Source organism: Zootermopsis nevadensis, unplaced genomic scaffold, assembly GCF_977971745.1.
Source record: "Zootermopsis nevadensis isolate Lab colony 2312 unplaced genomic scaffold, Znev_1.0 Znev_ptg000009l, whole genome shotgun sequence".
Lineage (NCBI taxonomy): Eukaryota > Metazoa > Arthropoda > Insecta > Blattodea > Termopsidae > Zootermopsis > Zootermopsis nevadensis.
The window spans coordinates 6,596,699-6,617,378 of record NW_028259141.1 but is presented as its reverse complement, the minus strand read 5'-3'; the positions used below and the strand labels follow the sequence as shown (position 1 = coordinate 6,617,378).

The 20,680-nt window shown below is 37.7% G+C and overlaps 1 protein-coding gene across 2 annotated transcripts in view; it reads left to right on the top strand.

Moving 5' to 3' along the window:
• The window catches only part of LOC110826856 (uncharacterized), a 102,904-nt gene that overhangs the window by 18,091 nt on the left and 64,133 nt on the right, over positions 1 to 20,680 (top strand). For both annotated transcript variants that reach the window (XM_022057918.2, XM_022057917.2), the window contains exon 2: positions 18,794 to 18,853. In XM_022057918.2, the coding sequence (XP_021913610.2) occupies positions 18,844 to 18,853 (10 nt within the window). In that variant the 5' untranslated portion in view covers positions 18,794 to 18,843. The remainder of the gene's footprint in view (positions 1 to 18,793; positions 18,854 to 20,680) is intronic.

Here is a 20,680-nt window from a genome sequence, read left to right as displayed (position 1 = left end):
AGAATAATATTAAAATGGATCTTAAAGCAGTAGGATTGTATTCATCCATGGTGATCTCTTGCGAACATGAGGATGAAGATGAAGATGGCTGTCTTCTGGGTTTTTGCATCGTGTAATCTGGTTGAAGTTTACCGACGTTTCAGAGGTCCTTGCTGCCCCCATCATCAGTGTATCTGCCACGCTTCATGGTCCAACAACCCAGAAGACAGCTATTTTCTTGTGGACACGGTTATTAGTCTTTGGTATCTGTCATCGAAGGTTTGGAATAAATCAAGTGCAGAGAGTTCAGACATGTATTTGTCGACTTAAATCGATTACTTACTATCGAGTTTTGATATAGCTTTGAGACATGACAGAATATTCAAAATGTCGTGGGGCTTATCCCATCAATAATAGAGACCGACCCTGATAAAATCCTCCAAGAATGATCTTATGTCGTTGTTGCAATAGAATGCAATATGCACGTCTATACATAGACATCGGTGTCGCTTCTTGGCAAGTGGCAAGTAGTCTTATGGTAATGTAAGTGTATGCGATACCACCACTAACATCCATATGCAGGGGTGTCCATGTCCCTATTTGACGCTTCAAAGTTCTTGCTTGTTCCATGTTTAATTATGGATCTTTCCAACAAACTCAAACCTGCTTATGTAGCAAGGCAAAATTCATTTAATCCATATTTAATTGCATTATTGTTATCTTTGTACAGTATTATTGTTGCTAGAAGTAATTGTTATACTTTCTTGGCCAGTAAGCAATGAGATTTGACGGGACTGAGGTCTAATGTTTCGGCAAACATTGCAGTTACCATCTTTAGTGTTAATTTATAGTAGTTGGGCGTTCTTGGAAGCCTTTTGCTGGCAAGCAGTAGGTAGCGGTTCACCCTGAAGATAGCAACTGCATTCTTTGTCGAAACGTTGGATATTTCCCAATATTAGACGTGGCCGATCCACGAAAGCCGAATTAACATGGTGAGTGTGTTGGCAATATGGCTTTCAATGAAGGGTTAAAAATGTGGACTGTGTCACGCGTATGAAGTGGCGTACCTGCTCGCATTTGGTCACCCCTGGAGTGCAGTGAGAGAGGATGGGAGGGATTCGGGATATTTGCGAGAGAGAGATATGCAGTTGTTGTTTGACGAAGCGTCTCACGTCCCGCCAGCAAGGCGCCGGGTGAGACAAGATGAGACTAGTGTATGAAATAGCATCGAGTGTACAAACTGTTACGTTTCACGCCATCTTCTTTTTAACTTTCTTTCGTGTCATCCTGTGCGTTTCGTAGTCAGCTGAAGGGACAGGAGCTGCTTAATCTCAGCTCTTGGAAGGGTTAAAGTCAGAGATTTAGAGTCCTCTGGGTCTCGAGCGTTGTGTGGGCCTGAATGTCGCGCTCGATTGCCGTACACACAACGAGAAAATTTTGCGCTTAACTTGAAGATTGTTAACTTGCATGATGAAGACCTTCATAATTTGTATTCTTCACCAGATATTTCAAGACGATCAAATGATTGATGGTGAGATAGGTAGGGCATGTAGCTCGCGTGGGAAAGAACAGAAATTAATGCGATGAATTGGTTGAAAAACTTGAATGTGAGAGACCACTTGGAAAACGTACGTGTAGATACGAATATAATATTAGAATTTATCTTGAAATAAATGTCGTGGGTTCACTTGGCTCAGAATAGGAACCAATAGTAGATTTTCTTAATGATCTTTCGGGTTTATTAAACATCGTGGTATTTCTCAACTAGCTGAGCTACTATTAGATTCTAAAGAAGTTTCTTGATCCATGGATGGAGTCAATATTTGCTCCAATATAATCTGAACGTGTGTTAGAGGAAGAGGGCGGTCCATAAGTTATTAACAAAGAGTCAAGTAAGTCAGGAATCAGTTAAATTTCGGTTACTCTGAAGGAGTCGTGTGTATTCGAATAATCATGGGTCTGTACGATTTCTGTGCCAGTTCCTTGTTACAGTTCTTGTGTTAGCCCCGGCTAGAATTCGTCGAGTTATGCCACTATTTACAGTTCTTGTGTTGACCCCGGCTAGAATTCGTCGAGTTATGCCACTATTTACAGTTCTTGTGTTGACCCCGGCTAGAATTCGTCGAGTTATGCCACTATTTACAGTTCTTGTGTTGACCCCGGCTAGAATTCGTCGAGTTATGCCACTATTTACAGTTCTTGTGTTGACCCCGGCTAGAATTCGTCGAGTTATGCCACTATTTACAGTTCTTGTGTTGACCCCGGCTAGAATTCGTCGAGTTATGCCACTATTTACAGTTCTTGTGTTGACCCCGGCTAGAATTCGTCGAGTTATGCCACTATTTACAGTTCTTGTGTTGACCCCGGCTAGAATTCGTCGAGTTATGCCACTATTTACAGTTCTTGTGTTGACCCCGGCTAGAATTCGTCGAGTTATGCCACTATTTACAGTTCTTGTGTTGGCCCCGGCTAGAATTCGTCGAGTTATGCCACTATTTACAGTTCTTGTGTTGACCCCGGCTAGAATTCGTCGAGTTATGCCACTATTTACAGTTCTTGTGTTGACCCCGGCTAGAATTCGTCGAGTTATGCCACTATTTACAGTTCTTGTGTTGGCCCCGGCTAGAATTCGTCGAGTTATGCCACTATTTACAGTTCTTGTGTTGGCCCCGGCTAGAATTCGTCGAGTTATGCCACTATTTACAGTTCTTGTGTTGACCCCGGCTAGAATTCGTCGAGTTATGCCACTATTTACAGTTCTTGTGTTGGCCCCGGCTAGAATTCGTCGAGTTATGCCACTATTTACAGTTCTTGTGTTGACCCCGGCTAGAATTCGTCGAGTTATGCTACTATTTACAGTTCTTGTGTTAGCCCCGGCTAGAATTCGTCGAGTTATGCTACTATTTACAGTTCTTGTGTTAGCCCAGGCTAGAATTCGTCGAGTTATGCCACTATTTACAGTTCTTGTGTTAGCCCCGGCTAGAATTCGTCGAGTTATGCCACTATTTACAATTCTTGTGTTGGCCCCGGCTGCAATTCGAGCGTATGCTACTGTCCTGTGCTAAAAACAGGTGCCATTTCGAATTACTGCCACAAAGTCCCAAGATTTATTCGAACAGACGTTAGAGACTGTCAGCAGCTGGTCCGTTGCTCGTGAGGAAAAGATCGATGTGTCCCAATAAAGATCTTGTATAGACAGATGTCTGCAGCTGATATGACACCCATTGAACGCTTTGCCCTTGGCATATTGGCAACGATCAATCGATAGTCAGGCAAGCGGATTTGAAATGGCGTAAGTAAGCATTTGAAAGCATGACTCATCTTTAGTTCACATATTCTTTTGCATGTGTGTCATCCAGACAGACATCAGCGAAATATTTCAGTATAGAAATTGTGTTATTTTATCAATGCATCATGGCAAATAGCAGTAAGTGTCCACAGACAGATTATCTGAGCGCCACTGGCATCTATAGTAAATAAACAAAGGTAAAAATAAAAAATGTAATGTTCTGCTTCGTGGAGTTGGTTAAACCCGAAAGGTTGGGCTGTGTTGAGTCATAACTCGTCAGGAAACAAGGGCTAATACATGCGAGGTTTAGACGAGGCAAATGCTCGTTTCTTGCTGGAAGGGAGAAGTTCGTTGTATTGGATCGGTGAACCGAAATACACATTCAGATTAGATTCGACAAACAACTTTTAACCCTTTGAAGCCTGGTGATAACTGTTTTTTTCCCACTTGCTTTAACATCCAATAACCCCGCGTTTCTCATTTATATATTTGTAAACTATGAAACAATTAAGCTAAATTCTAAATTCCTCGCAGTATCCCTTATAAGTTTTACATTTTGTTACACTTAAGCGTGTGACGTCATAAGGACAGCGCTTGAAATAAGACAAATCGTGTAAATGTATTTAGCGTTGTTAGCTTGCGTGACTGTTCTAACAGATAGTGGAATGTAGTTTGTTTTGCAGAGTTTCTGAGACTTTTAACATCACTCACCCCCAAGGTATTGTGTATTATCATAATCGATTTGTCATGGTTCGAACCTTTACACAAAAATGCAGTACAGTGTTAGGGCACTAACTCAAACTGAGTCTCCCACGCTACGAAGATCAACACAGAAACGTAACACAGATCAGCTAAGTGGTGTGTGAATTGTTAGTCTTTAGAATGCTGGTGTACATTTGCGCGGTTTTGACCCCCACCCCACCCCCCAACTGACGGTTTACATGTTCCCATGAACAGCTTTTTCTCCCTCTTAAACGTACACACAGACGACCTTCGTAAATTGCAACTGTCTTGTTCTGAATCTTTTTTATACATTTCAGCGTCGTAAGGCACACATTAATGCGTTACTGCAAAGATGCTTGCGTATTTATGTATACGTGCACACGTTAACTACAGTAGCGGTCACCGAATTGAATGCTTCAAGGCCACGGAAGAACTTACCTCCCCTTACCGCAACAGTAGAGCATTGCTAGGTTTCGATTTGATGACAGCGACAACCAAAAAGGCATTTTATAGTTCGTTATGATTTTTTTTATGTAATTTTCTATACCAGGTCTGTTGTTCCATTGCTCAGGCTGTTAGTCAACGTTTTCTGTAGTATGTGACGAATGCAGAATATCTGAATATGTCTTATGGGTTTTAGCGCCGTGTAGTCTGTTAGACGTTTGCCAACTGTATCCATCATCAGGGCGATGTGTTCGTACCGTTGATGGAGGCAGCAAGGACCTCTGAAACGTTGGTAAACCTCCACCAGATTACGTGGCGCAACAACCCAGAAGAAGGCTATCTTAGAAGTTTTTCTGTAAGTCAGAATTTACACCGATTATTCTCTATAATTTTGTGAAATCACTGAATTAAAATTTGGAGAATATTGGGTATAATTTTGTATAATTTTTCTTTGACTTTTTCAGAAGATCGTGCAATTTAAGTGGGTCATCTCTTGATAATTAACTAGTTATCCTTTATCACCCGTTTATAATTAGATGCCATAATAGATTCAATCCACTGGTGTGCCAAATCGCCCTTATTCAAAATAGAATGGGTATGTTTATGAATCTCAGAAAGTAATATTTTACTTTCTGCTTTCGTCAATTTCTGGGATTTGATTCGTAATCCTTTCTGCCAATATATACCGTTTATTTTTTCAGTAACAATTTCAACGTAAAACAATAGAACTTGTAGCATATAGTAATAGCTCAATTCTATGCGTTTTGATGTGTCTAAAAGACTATGTTCACAATAGCTCATTGAAGTAAATTTTACACCTGTTAAAAGTATTCTTGTAATTGTTCAGTGGTTACCATTCTAATTTCTTTTTACCAAGTTGTAGATTGGCAGCCCTTCTTAAATTCATTGATGTCTCTATACACGTCTCAACATTTTTGTTCTTGTTGTTTCAGACTCGTTAATTTTGTCTTTCGAATATTCTTTCTGTGTTTTTTTGCTGTTGAAAAGTATTTCGTTGTTCTATTGTCATTTCGCTTGCTGTCTGGAACCAACGCAAATTAGTGTTTTTCATTTGATCTAACAGTTATGAGCAGTCTTGATTTAACCGTGGTTTATGCTACTTTGAACTCGCATTAACCTATAATCTCTGCGATAGAAATTTTGATATCCCCTTCCAAGCGTTATTAATACCCCCATTACAATTTAAGTTTTTCAGAGCTGTAGAATTATTTGAAACTTCAACGTGATGCTGTTTTTGTTTTTTTTAAAAAATGTTCTGTCTGACGACAGGTCCATATGAACAGGATCCTTCCATCCTTTTCTCGGACTGGGACCTGTTCATATACGTTCTTGGCAGATGATCCAGAAGTGGTTTGCCATTGCCTTCTTCTGTGTGTGAGTGGAGTAATTGTTGGGATGCCACGGAGAAACCGGGGAAGCCCCCGGAGGAAAACTCCGTGTTGCCTAGACCACGGCCTTGCCCAACACAAGTTATAAATTCGGGCACCGCCGGGAATCGAACCCGAGACCCCAGGATTACAAGGCCAGCGTTCTAACCGCTAGACCACCGTCAATGAAATTCGATTTGAATTTTAGTAAAGTGAGGTTATGTCGTATCAGTACACCACAAAATGAAATTTTCTGGGAAATATGGTGTAAATAATTTAGTGCGAAATTTAATGTAAATCCGTTTAGAGGATTTGTAGATGAAACTTACACGTAGTACAACCCTGAAGTGTAAACAATACGAAATGTGCGTGACTGGAAAGTGGTTATGTGAAAGAGAATAGAATTGCGAATTTCGGCCAGTAATCGCTTGTTTAAATTTATAACAGTGGTCATTGCTATACGTGGAGGTCTCATGACAGTAGATAACAAATTCACATATCGTGAAGTCAGACATATGGATACAGGTTTAAGTACAAATATCGATCAAGACATCTCGATCTGTCCATAACTACATCTCTCTTAAGTGAGTTATGTTTCCGAACAATGTCACTGTTAACTTTTTCTTTTTATGTTCCAACTTGTTTTATAATCGCAAATAAAGTAGTAATGACAACATTCTATCACCATTCTCATTCATTCTTTATTACTTATAGCTTCTGTACAATCCCTTACCAAAAAGAACACGTGATTGAAGGAGATTGGTTCTGTGTATTGTACCCGTGTAAAACGTGTTTTGTATAGCTTACAGACTGGTTCTATGGATTATAGTCTCCTGGCTTGTAACACTGTTTTGTCTAGTTCATTGCTGCTTTGGTGGGAGTAAGTAATGTGCGTTAATGCGAATCTGATGTGACATAGAGCGTTCTTATATTCCAAAACAAGCATGAAACAATTAGATAAGAGTATATCAAATCTAAAACTTCTTGACGATGGTGAAGAGTCAATTGAATATATTTTTTTTTTTTGGATATTATACATCGTCTAGTAAATATAAAACGTAAAAAACGACGTTTCGGAGATGGGACTCTATCTTCGTCTTCAGGTTCCTACTCAGTTGGGCCCACTAGATAGAGCTAATCCCTATCTCCGGAGATAGAAAGACGCACTTTTCACATTTTAAATCTTCTGAAAATGATTGCGTTATTCATTTGAAGGCGTCTAAGAATAGATATTTCGACTGTTTTCCCTGAAAACCTACAGCGATTTCAAAATTGCATCTTGCAATCGATGGTATCTTAAAATAGAGAGAACACTATTTGAGAGTTTTGCTGAACATTGTCGAGCCATAATAGAGCTTATCTCCAGTACTTGACAAAACTGTTACATAATCTAATTTTTTATCTTGTTTGGATAGACATGAAAAATAAGTTGCATAAATTGATTTTAGCTTGCTTTATTTATCATTTACTACAGCAGTAATTAATGAAATTAATTATAATCGTAGATGACGTCATGATCTCGGTTTGATTATCGTCCTGCGTTTTGTGGCAACTTATAAATTTTTTTAGAGAAAGTTCCTTCTTACCGTCTGGCTTTTCCGACTGAAATTTTGTATCCATTTGTCTTCAGTCCCGTTCATTCTACATCTTCCGCCCATCCTGATTTGATTACCCTGCAAACGTATTGTACACTCCGCTGTTTCGTAAGGCTTTGTAGTAACTGAATGTGAGTTGAATGTAATGTTGTAACCGAAACTTTAATCGCACATTAGCATTTCAGCTGAATCCTTGTGTGTTTGCAAGAACTGTCATTTCTATAAATGTCTGTTATTTAACGTCATGCTTTACTAATAAACAGAATCTTAAAGATTGATTATTACGGAGTATTCCATAAGAAAACAATTTTTTATAATTTGTTTTGTAAATAAATATTCTGTTTTTTTTTAATTTTGCATTTGCGTAATAAAATATGTAGACTCAAATCAACAAAGACCTCTTTTTACAAGAATTATATTTAGTGTTTGTTACATTATCGATTATTTTAATCTTCTTGCTTTATTTCCAAAATTACAAAGTCAATAACCTCTTGGGAATATTTTATCACGAACTTATTCCACATCTGGGTTTAAGAGATAGGTTTATCCCCATTCTAACCTAGTGTAGTGTTCCATCGGATTGTCCACTAAAATTAAACATCCATCCTTTCCTCAGAAGTTTTCTTTAGGCCCAACTCCAGTCTGCGTGAAAGTGACTAGTGCAGAAGTCTAGAAAGAGTGGAGATATTCCTCCACTCCCCCATACATCTTCAGTTATTAATAACTCAGTCGTATATAAACATCTGATTCCTGATATATCATGTAGGGAAAATGTAATTAAATAAATCAGCCGCCAGATTAAAACTGGAGTTAAACCCTTAAAAGCCCATTGGTAAACTATGTCCCACCTGCTTCAACAGTCCTCAAATCTTCATTCTGTTTTTATGGGTTTTATAAGATTGTCGCTGTAAACACGGATTATATCTTAAAACAGTATTAAACAGTTAATCTTTGTAGTTGTGCTTTCTTTGCAAAGGGTTTTACGACAAATATATAATGATTCTCTCACTGCATTAATAATTTCATAACACCAATATGAGATTCGTTTCAGATACATCGAAGTAGTGATCGTTCATCCCCAATTCTTCCTCTTACAGTATCACAGTACAAAATTATAGTCAGTTTATCAGCCACACAAGAAATTCTACTCGCGACACATCTCCGTTATGAACAGTTGTCGACAAACAAATGACTGCAATTGACCTTTACACTGAAGGAGCGAATCAATGCAATTGGCAGAGATTAGAATCTTCCACGTGTCGGAAACAGTTGAAGTGGAACAAGGCGATACTGATAAATAAAAACAATGGATAAACTATATTTTGCTGTCATTTGTTTCCTACATTCACACGTTGACCCTGAAGTCGAAACTCATCTAAATAATATTTGTCTTCAATTCGTACCGCAAAGAAAACAACACTTTGTCATTATAATAATCAACTTGTTAACGCTGTTTAAGGAAATAATCCCTGTTTACACTGAGAATAATAAGAAACCCATAAATATAAAATAAAGAGTTACTACTGATCGTTGAAAGAAATTGGATATTTAGTTACCATTATGTAAAGAGTTGGACAAATAGTGTCGTGTTTCATCGGTTACAAATTTACTGTTGAATATTTTCTGTAAAATAAAAGAAGCTAAATCTAAGAAAATATTAATGAAAATATAATCTAATCTAAAACTTCTTGACGATGTAGAAGAGTCAATTGAATAAAAATTTTCTTGGATATTATCCATCGTCTAGTAAATATAAAACGTAAAACGACGTTTCGGAGATGGGACTAGATAGAGCTAATCCCTATCTCCGGAGATAGGGATTAGGTCTATCTAGTGGGCCCAACTGTGTAGGAACCTGAATACGGAGATAGAGTCCCATCTCCGAAACGTCGTTTTACGTTTTATATTTACTAGACGATGGATAATATCCAAGAAAATTTTTATTCAATTGAAAATATAATCTATTTTCCATTCGTCATAAACACGTAGACGAGCGAAGTTATTAAGCTACAATTTTTTTGAATTGTATGACAAGGGTCTGATTTTTACCATGGTTAGGATTTCGTTCTCCACCGCTTCCATACCGCTAATGGGATCAATGATTTTTTCTGGGGGGCGGGGTTTCGTTTCCCGGGGTTAAATCGGCCAAAACATGAATTTAAGATTCCTTGGGTACCTTAATTTGAAAATTTACCTTTTGTAGGATTTGAGTTTCTCACGGCGGTTGGTATGAACGTGTCTATCTTCTGGGTTTTAGCGCCTTGTTGTCCTGATGATGGAGGCAGCAAGTACCTCTGAGACGTTGGTCAGCTTCTATCAGACTACACGGTACTACATCCCAGAAGACGGACGTCTTAAACATTACCTTTTACCTCCAATCATCTTTTGCCTATTTAATAAATGAAACACAAGTTACATACTTTCTTGTGAGTGGGACTGTTGTCCAAACAAACAAACAAACAAACAAACTTCAGTGTGGACAGCAGATTCTTTTTCACTCTATCGATTCATGAGGGTCAATGACTTGTTAAAACCTACGTAGTTTTATTGTAATTGTGACAAATCCCTACAGAATAACTTTACCGATCCACTCGCTGTCTGCACCTCTCATTAAGGCTGGAATCGGACACCCATAGATGTTAGTAAAAAATTGTTGATCTCATAGACTGAAGTTCAGCTGCTTATCGCCAACATAGGTCAGGCATGGCGCCATCATTTGACCATTGACCTCAATTCGACTCTGCCATTTTTATATCATAAGGTCATTCCGGCAGTTTTACTACACTTACGATGTGTTTATTACTTTTATTTGGTAGTTATTGCCTGGCAGATGTATATTCTAACCTCAGTCCTAAAAGTGGGTTCCAGGAAGTTGATGAGTTTTTCCACTTTCTCGCCATGTCCTCTCTGGAGATGAATATTGTCCTTCGATTTAACGGAAAGAGATACAACATAATAAAAAGAAAAACAATTCGAGAGCTGCTGATATCTGCTAACTGTCGCTCTGTGTAGCACCGACAAAGATGTTTCTTCGGTGTGAATTCAGATCGCTGTAGAGCCGAGAATGAAGATGTCTGTCTTGAGTGATTTTGCGCTGTGTAGCTGCTTACTGCTGCTATCTTCAGGGCCGTGGCTTGTGCCTTGATGATGGAGGCAGTAAGCACGAATGAAACGTCGGTAAATTTCTACGAGGCTACGCGGCGCAACATTCCAGAAGACGGCCATATTTGTTGTCTCCTCGTATTTCTCAACAGGAAATAATTATTGAGGATTTTATCACTCGTCATTACAAAAGCTTGACATTCGGCAGAATTTTGATTGTTCGCATTATTTTAAATATCCGTTTTAATATTATCCTCACATCAAATTGTTATCCCAACTGGTATTTTCCATTGAGTTTTCCAGCGGTATTTTCTATGCGTGTCTTTTATTTTCGATCCTGCACATTATATACGTTTAATATTTGTTTGTTTAATCATCAATACCAGGTAAACATGTTAAGTTTTCTCTTTATTACCGCGGCAAGGCAAGTCCTTTAGTTAAGAATGGACGAAATGCAGATATGAAGGGTAGTTTCGAATATATTAATAACCGCTAGCAGGGATAATGATAGACACATGCATTAAATTTACGGCTACGAAGGTTCCCAGGCAGTGCCCGTCCGTCCTTTTGATAAAAGTAGGTACATTAATGGTAATGCGTTTGGAAGTGAAAACGTTGTTGCTCTGTTATTGTGTTATTGCTCGGAGATTTTCAATTCTCGGATGCCAGCTGTTGGCACATTAAAGACGCTCTTTGTAAAACAGAAATTGCAGACTGCACCGTCGAAGGTGCTGGAAAAGTAAGCACATCCATGAATGTGGTTAGTTATAGATCATAAAGGAAAGCGTCTTGATCAATTTCAGCGCCTTGGTCCATGATCGTCTTAGAGAGATTGAATAAAACCTCGCGAAATTTTGTGAAACAACTCTAAATATCACGTTACAGCCTCCAGTCGGACAGGCCAGGACCCTATAATTGACACGTCATTAAATAATCTAAAAAAAATACTCGATCGTAGCTCCAGTTATGGTAAGATGTCTGTATTTAGGTACAAGAACATCTTGAAAATAAACAGTTATTTAATGACATGACAACTTTCAAAACACTTTAGGAGCGCTCTGGTAGGGCTGATTATTTCAGGCGGGACGACCAATGGAATTTGCCATTCACAAACGCAGTTAGTCGACTGGGAAGATGGCAGCTGTCTGAAGAAGTTGTCTGTCATCAGTAATCAGCACATCCTAATATGGATACCGCTACATTCAAATATGACACGTCCGGTTGGAGATTTCAGAAGCCTTGTGATTGTCCGGGTCTCAGACCATCTGTTTTCGTCTGCTTGTCTCAGCCAGTACTGAAACATCCCTTAGTGTGACCGTAATTGCTACTCATTCTGAGACAACTCTGCAGACATAAGGAAAGAATAAGTTCAGGTCCGTTTTATTTTCATTGTCTGTTCTTGTCTGCGTATGAAAAACCGAAAGCTAGTGTCGAAAAAAGGCTTCTATGACAATCTACATTTGTAATTTTACTAACTTATTACCATTTTTTTTTTTTACAAAGTTGCAGTCGGAAAACAAAAGACGCACGTAGATGTTCATTCGTGATAGCGAATCGTGTGGTCTGTAGTTGAGATAAGCAGATTTTGATGTGTAGATCCGTTCTAAATTTACCCTGGGCTGGCATTAAAGACGTGTTAAAAGTACGAATTTTCATGGTGGTGGAATTTGACGTTTGTCGGGTTAGTGGTAAAAAGATGGAAAAAATTCAGAGAATTATAGATCAAATGGAGCCAAATTTAACACTGGCTAGCTTTCAGCTTTTAAGTATTTGCGGAGGATTGGAATGTTCGACGTTTTGGCGCCTTGGTACTAGTTTCTCTCTCTCTCTCTCTCCAGCACAGTTAAAGTGTGCATACTCAGACAGAACTGGATGTAGTCGCTTCTTAACCTCGTTCTCTTTGTACACATATGATCCACTTAGCGTTCTGTTATAACTAATAATATTTAAGATGGCGGCGGTGTTTTTGTGACGTCTGTCTCCAACATCGCTTGGCTGTCGAGGGGATTCTATGTCTTCATTTTAATTTTCACTCCAGATACGTTATGTTATGTCGACTTTGTGTGAGTAGTAAATTAAATATTTTTACTCGTGGTGGAAGATAAATTGTTTAATGGGAAATTTTGAATAGATGTCAATAAACAAAATCTTTAAAACAAAAATACACAGATATAGAATACAGTATCAATGGTAGAACAGATGTAAAAAAAATTATTTCCTCTTTAGCTCTGTATCGTTTTATATCTTCGTCTCATATCGTTTCTTCCTTTCGCTGTTTATCTCTTCAATTTTTTTGTCTTTTAAAGAGCAGGCTATAACAGGAAGTAGGCTAGAAACAGCAGAACGAATCCTTTGAGGCACAATTTCGACTTTATTATATTTAAAAATTCAGTCTGTACCGCAAAGAAAACACATTTCCTTATTATAATGATAAACTGGTTAATGCTGTTTAAGGAAGTACATTTTTGCACTGAGAATCACATTTAACATTTAAACCGATAATCGGATCCCATTGTTTATTTAATTTTAGCGCAACTGTACGTCCTGATGAAGGCAGTAGACAAAAGGAGAAAGTAGGTCTATAGGTCTACATGAACACCCTTGAAGAATGTTTCATCAATCTTTTTTTCAACAACAATATAAATGACTGTTTTTTTTTCATTCTCCGATTTATACAGAATGTTCCACTTAAAACGCAAACCTAAGTAATGTAATCGGCAAACGACTCGGAGTGTGGATGGCATCGTATTTCTAAGACATTGATAGTTGTCCTTCTAATAATTCAAAACGCATTTGACTATGTGTTCGATTGCACGACGTGAACTGAAACACGAGATAAATGTTTCCACCACGTCCTCATGACCATCTAGTAACCGTGGCTCAACGCGCCAAACAGTTTTCCCCGCAGTTACACAACACTTTTGCCGACATCGATGCTACAAGATGAACGGGTTGTCTGTTAAGTGTTGCTTCATCAATGCAGCAGTTCGGTGTATTATTTTATTTGATATTTCTTTGTCAGGATATTTATTATTATTTTTATTTAGTGTTCTGTCTGACGACAGGTCCATATGAACAGGATCCTTCCATCCTTTTCTCGGACTGGGACCTGTTCATATACGTTCTTGGCAGATGATCCAGAAGTGGTTTGCCATTGCCTCCTTGTGTGTGTGAATGGAGTAATTGTTGGGATGCCACGGAGAAACCGGGGAAGCCCCCGGAGGAAAACTCCGTGTTGCCTAGACCACGGCCTTGCCCAAATGCTAAATGCTAAATGCTCCACGAACATCAAAGGATTTCCATGCGAAGTAATATTCGAGAATAAACACCTTCACAGCTTTTGCGCATCTGACGTGAGCAGTGGCCTAGCAGTTAGGGTGACCTTGACTCGTGGGAGAGTCTATTAGGCGAGGGTGAACCTGCTTTTGATAAAATTTCACCACCGTAGTACATGATTGTTATTGGGATGCGTTTTAAATGGTACGTCCTCTATAACCACTAGCAACCTTAGCATTGATGTTTACTCAGTTCAAGGCTATCCAAGATGCCAAAACATTTTAAAATTAAGTTAAAAGTAATGGCGGTAAACATCTTGTTCGAGACAGTTCTGAATATTAAATTAGTAACGCAAATATTTACCTTTATAAACTTTACTGTAGGTTTTTTTTAAAGCATGCCAATTATCGAAATCAGTAGGCGTATCGTGTTCAATAATAATGTTCAACACTTCTCTAGTGAGTCACGTGTTATGTGGAAATTTATAAGTAACTGGTGTATTGTTTTGTTTAACTCGTCTGCTATGTCTGAATCTACACTGATTATTTCCAATAATTTCATCTACTTATGGGGTTTTATTTTAGGGAAGAATGAAAAAATTATTTTTAATAAATATTATATTGTTCAATAATTCGACTACTAAAATTGATACACCACCCTTGTAAATATGTAAGATAAAAGGTTTTCTTTCTAATAACATGGGTACTTTTGTGGGCATCTTAAAGCCAGTAATGTATTACCTACAAATTAGATCATCTTTGTGAGATTTTACACACCAGTTTACCTTTTGTAACCCAGTGGTAACTATATTTCCCACCATCTTTAATAATCAGTTACTTTGTATCTTAACCACTTAATGTATTTATGTGTTTCGTATGACTCTGGGTAAACAGTGATTATTTATTTAAACAGAATTAATCAAGCGAGCTTTGTAATAGAGAAGTGTTGTTTTCTTTGTGGTACGGACTAAATTTTTATATATTACTGCTGTAGCTCTCGTGTTCAGCCATGCGTGAGAATTGCAGTTTCTTTGAATTACAGTCCCTGACTAGGAAAATAAGTACATGGACACTGCATTGAAGGAGTGCTAAGTAATATATATATATATTTATTCCAGAAATATTTGTGAAATTGATTGCTTGCGTTTCCACCGAAGCGTGACATTTTCCAACTTTAGGAGAGAGACTGAAATTTATTGCGCCGATTCAAACTTATTCAAAGTTAGAAATAAAATAAAATAAAATATAATATAATATACAAGCACCATTCATCTGATGGAAAATTAAAATGCAAAAAAGAGTCATGTCAACTTGTTTTACGACGTGATATTTTAATTTTATATAGCCGTGTTCTATACATAGATCTGTCCGCATAACACCAAGTAATTGCATGATGAATTTTTATGTAAATCACCAAAGAAATAACGAAATGATGCACTGACGTTAACGTAATAAGGAGAAACATATTTAATAAATATTTGCATTAGCTTTGAAATTAAATGACGTACTGTGAGATTTCTGTATATTTGATATACCATTTAGCCCCGAATGACCATTGGTATCTGTGTTTGACACCAACTTTTTATTTTTAGTTTTTCTTATGGCTTTAAGTGTAAACAGGGATTATTTCCTTAAATAGCAGTGACTATTTTATATTAATAACGGCATGGACGGAATTCATAAATATTATTTAGACGAACTTAGGCTTTAAAGGGTTAAATACAATATGTTAAATGTTTTGGCGGTAGGCGTGTCTTGTGAACGAATGTTGGTAATCGGTTGCTGTTCTTTGTTTCTGGAAAGTTGTAATCACACAGTTTAATTGCGAGAACTCATTTTTATATAGCATGGCGCCGTTTTTATGGGACGATTGTACAATTTCTTCATGGCCCCCAAAGCAATCTAGAAATCACAGGCTACGTTGCGTCAATCACGCCATCTGTCAGCCTATATTTGTATGAGAAACATCGGAATTTATTTTAATTCATCCTTTGTCTCAGAAAAATACAGGTAAATTTACACGTGAGTCGGAGATATTTGGTTTTTTGTTGGATCTTGTTACGTGAAATCTTCAGGCAGTAAAGACTTTACACATCGTGAAGATTTTGTGACAGATATTACGTTGTGTAGTATTTACACTTGGACGTCGATATCGATTTTATAATTATCACTCAATGGCATCTGCGGGTCGAAAGCAATCGTCGATCGATATGTATCGCCTTTGGCTAAGGATAAGAGTTCTTCGTAAATGATTATTGTGTCATCAAATTAATAATCTTACGTAATAGGCAGTAATTGTGAAATATTTAGTTATTTAGTGAATACACAATCGATATATCTCGTATCGCCTATAGTTTCTTGCTCCGGTGTGAGTTCTGCTTTCCATAGGAATATACGTTTTAGTTGGATGAACTTAAAGTTATTTAAATACGCATGAAAATTTGAGGTGTTATTTACCGTTAAAATAATCGGACGTTGGATTGAAAGGGAAGGATCGGAAAGGTTTATTCAAATGTGGAATGCTTTGGAGTAAACTTATATTTAAAGTCAGGTTTTAACCAACTCTGGTAGCAGAAAACAAAGATTCAGCATCGGAAGTACATTTCGTTACGGACACTATTTTGAGCAAGTTTTTCGAACGTCTGTATTCTTATCACTCTCCAAGATTTTTCTCATTTTACAAGAGGTATTGTGACATAAGTGTTTCTTATTCCTGATACTCGCCACGTGCCAAATCAGTCATCCTCTGCATTTCATTATCGTGATAATAGATTACTAGTTTACCTGTAAAAGCCACTAGGTCTTGGGTTGTATGGTAACCTGTCCCAAATTGCTATGTTATGTTAGTTTATTGTTCTTCGATGCAAATATTTATCTGCATGTGTTGTTTTTACGCATTTGAAATAAACCCTTCGAAGCCCATGTACTACTTGGTTGAACAATAGGTAACTCTACATTTTTCTATTGAAGTGCGTTTTTTGGTCTCGTATGGTTCTCAGAGTAAACAATGATCATTTCGTGTTAAAATTTAATTATTCGTGTTTTTTTTCCGTCTAATCACAATTGTATATAAATAAAATTATACGTAAGATATTAAAATATCATTTACATATTTGGTACCAAATATGTAAATGATATTTTAATATCTTACGTATAATTTTATTTATATACAATTGTGATTAGACGGAAAAAAAACACGAATAATTAAATTTTAATTCACAATATGACGCAATTATATCAACTTACAACTAATGATTATTTCATTGAAAAGCATTCAACATTGTTCTGAGTTGGAAGACGTTTGAAATGAATACTTGAGAAAGACAGGAATTAGCTGGGAGTTACACGAGAGACAAACACATTTATGAAAAAGAAAGTTTGATATGAAGGCATGGGATAAGTCACTGTTGAATTTCCGCAGGTATTTTTCAACAGTAACTCTACATCCTCTGTCCCATATCTTTAGGGAAGTATTTATTATAAAAATGAATCCGTAAAACACCAATCACCACTTCCCGTTCAAAGCACTTACCTGGCGTCTCCTGTTTCCATGCCATTAGTTTGTCTAGTAGCTGCTAAAATGTACGTATGGTTAGTTTTAATTTATTACGCCGGCCATCAAATGCTCATAACACGTTCCTAGGGGCAGGAATCTTGCTGGGGCTGCATTTTACAGTGGTGATTCGTACATCAAGGTGGTCCGAAATTCGTTTAAGCCTTGCTTCCTTATCGCCTGACTTCATAAACGAGGTCTGACAAACATGTGGATGTCAGTTATATGTAGCCAAACCAAAATTGCATGCTTCAAGGCTACTTATGCTCGAAGTGAGTGGTATAGCATTGCTAAGGTGCGGGTTACGAGCTGTCTTTCTTCAATAGCACGTTTGTGTTGCAACGTTGTTGTGAGCCATGCAGTTTGATTATGGCTGGTCCTGTGTGTTTGGTCAATATTAAAGCATTTATTTGCCCAATTTTATCAGTCTAATCACAATAAAATATTATTATTAAATATTAAAATATTATTACAAATCAACATTTAAATATTTAAAATATATTAAAATGATGCTCTCTATCGAAATGTTCGATTTACATTAGAGCATCACCTTTTACACTACATGTTTCAGTTCTAAATGAACCATCTTCAGGTGTATAATCCATATAAACTCAAATGTAATATCCTAAGTGCAATCCTTCGTCCTTATCATCTCATTAAAGTATTCTCACTTTGACCTTACGCAAAATTGTTTGAAACCAGTCCACAGCCTCATTTCGTATATATCTGAGATCAGATCTCGTGTCCTTGTTTGTTTGTTTGTTACTTTGCAACAGAGAATCTGCCAATGTCCCGTGTCTTCTGTTACATTTAGTAAAGTGTTAGTTTCTTGTTAAGGTGAGGGGCATTATAAAATGGATCACAGCAAATAAGATTGGATGGTGATCTGTGGTGACCCCGTGTAAACACGGTAATGAACTTACAGGTTCCGTAAAATCTGGTGATTTCTTTTGACCAGCTGAGCGTACTGTTGACTTCTCAAGGAGTTATTTTATCTAATTTATTGTGTTATGAGGGGATTATATAACCTTTCAGGACTCCCAAGATGGAGGATTACCTCTAGGTCAGGGTTAAAGTTTTAACGGCTCTAAGTCCGAAGATGTCTGTCTTCTGGGATGTAGCGCCGCGTAGTCTGGTAGAAATTTAACCATCGTTTCAGAAGAATTTTCTGTCACTCATCGCCCTGTTGATGGAAGCAGCAAGGACCTCTGAAACGTTGGTAAACATAGGTCGTCTTGAAAATCGCTACGATGCCATAATTAAAATGCACAGAGAAATGTTTTAGAATCTGCGTAGAATGGACATAATAATTAGTTATGATCGGAATACAGACTTTTTGTAGAGTTGACGTCTGTGCAGACAAATCTGGGTAGAAATTTCAGGTTCTGTCACCAAGACGTTGTCTGCATTCGCTAACTTCATTCACTTTCTTGTTTCATGTGAAGGAACTGGGCCAAACAACGAGATTAGAAGAAAGACACTGTCCTCCTTGAAGATGCAAGAGGGTAAGTACAGTACATAAGTCCAGATATCAAAAGACCTGGACGTGCATGGGAGGACAACGTTAATATTGTCCTGAAAGAAATGGGAATGATGGGTGTGACCGATAGCGGGATTTTGTGAACACGGTAATGAACATTCTGTATATGAATGGCTGGGAGTAGCTGAGGAATTGTAGGATTGTGCTCCGTACAATTTGTGGAGACCCTTGTTTTAAGAAGCAAGAATTAGTATACGACGCGCTGTACTTGGAAATAAGACTCAGTATCTGCTTATCAGCAGTGCTGACAGGATGGAATGTAATCACGTGATCTAAGGCCTTCCCCGAAGTATTGCGTCATGTTTATTACAGGCAGTGCGAAGTTAGTGTCGCTGTGAATCGCGCGGTTATTGTTTTTAAAAGACCCTAATTGATATAACGGATGGAATAACTCAGATTTTCTTCAATGTTAAAATAGTAGAAGCCTGATGATTTATGATGATGGTGTGTTACAATACGTAAAATTGTTCTTTTGGACTTCGTCCATGTTCTAAATTCTAAAATTATAAAACTGCGTTTCTGGAAGCTGGATTCTGCTTCCGTCTTCAAGTTGGGGGGGGGGGGGGGGGGGAAGTGTACAGAAAGTCTGGTGGGCCCCGCGGTTGAGTTAGCCTCAGACCTTGGTCCAATTCTGAGGGTGACTGCTGCTTCGTGTTCTGGAAGTCTCAGGTTCGAATGTCGACACGAAGATGGGCTATCCTGAAAGTTTTTCGTGGGTTGTCTGAGTACAGGAAAATCTCAGAGTTCATTTTAATTACACAACTAACATTTCCGTTCCCGCGTTTCTATAATTCGACGCAAAATTATTTCATCTATTTACAGCGTCGTTGAATAGAACTAGGGACTGTCAATTTTTTATATATATAATTTTCCCCATATTCCCACCATCTGAAGAAAGTTTTTGGGATATTGTTCTACAAAAAATTATCTTGAATGTGCGTGGTTGCCAGTGGTCTTCAGCATATTGAGGACGGTGATATGTTTCTCCAAAATAAGACTTCAGAGCATAACAACTCAGAAGTTCACAGTCCTCATTTTCGTGAGAACCTGGAATCTCCGGTGTCCCTCTGCGTTACTTTTAGCATATCTGCGTTAATGGAGTTGGAGGCTTCTACACCGTGTCGTTGACTTCACCACAAACTTTTCGCTGTGATATTTTCTTAAACTATTTCTTCCTATTACGATAATCTGAAAGTGGCTTGTCTACCGCAGAACCAGTTTCTTTTAACTTTACAATAATTTTCCATCCGCGTTATGTGTAATTGGATTTCTTCCTTGAAATTAATCTGCTACAAGTCAGTCTGTCCAACCATGTATGTCTGCACAAAAGAACCTCAATGTGTTCTAAATCTAAACACGTTATCAGCCATAATATAAACCAAGTTAGGAAGTGTATGCATCGCGTAACATTTTTGGCACTTTCTCTCCGTTATTACCACAGTATTAATCCATTAATGCTGTCAATAACATAAGCAGTTATGGGACGGGACAGTTAGTTCCGTCAAGACATGAACTCTGACCTTTACGAATAGAGCCAGTGACGTCAAAAATCTCTGGGGGTGAATGATTTTGGAGTGGGAGGGGTGTGTGACTGATGTATCCAAGAGATTTCCCATGTGGTGCCTGTCTTGGATTTCCGAAGGTCACATCTGTTGTTATTGTATGATTTGAACAATAAATTTAATGCCAACAGATTTTAGTGACCTATTTAAAAATCATCAGACGGATAGACAAAGTCATAGCGAAGTTAATAGTGAGATTTTTTTGCAAATTAGTTGTAAACGCTCCAAAA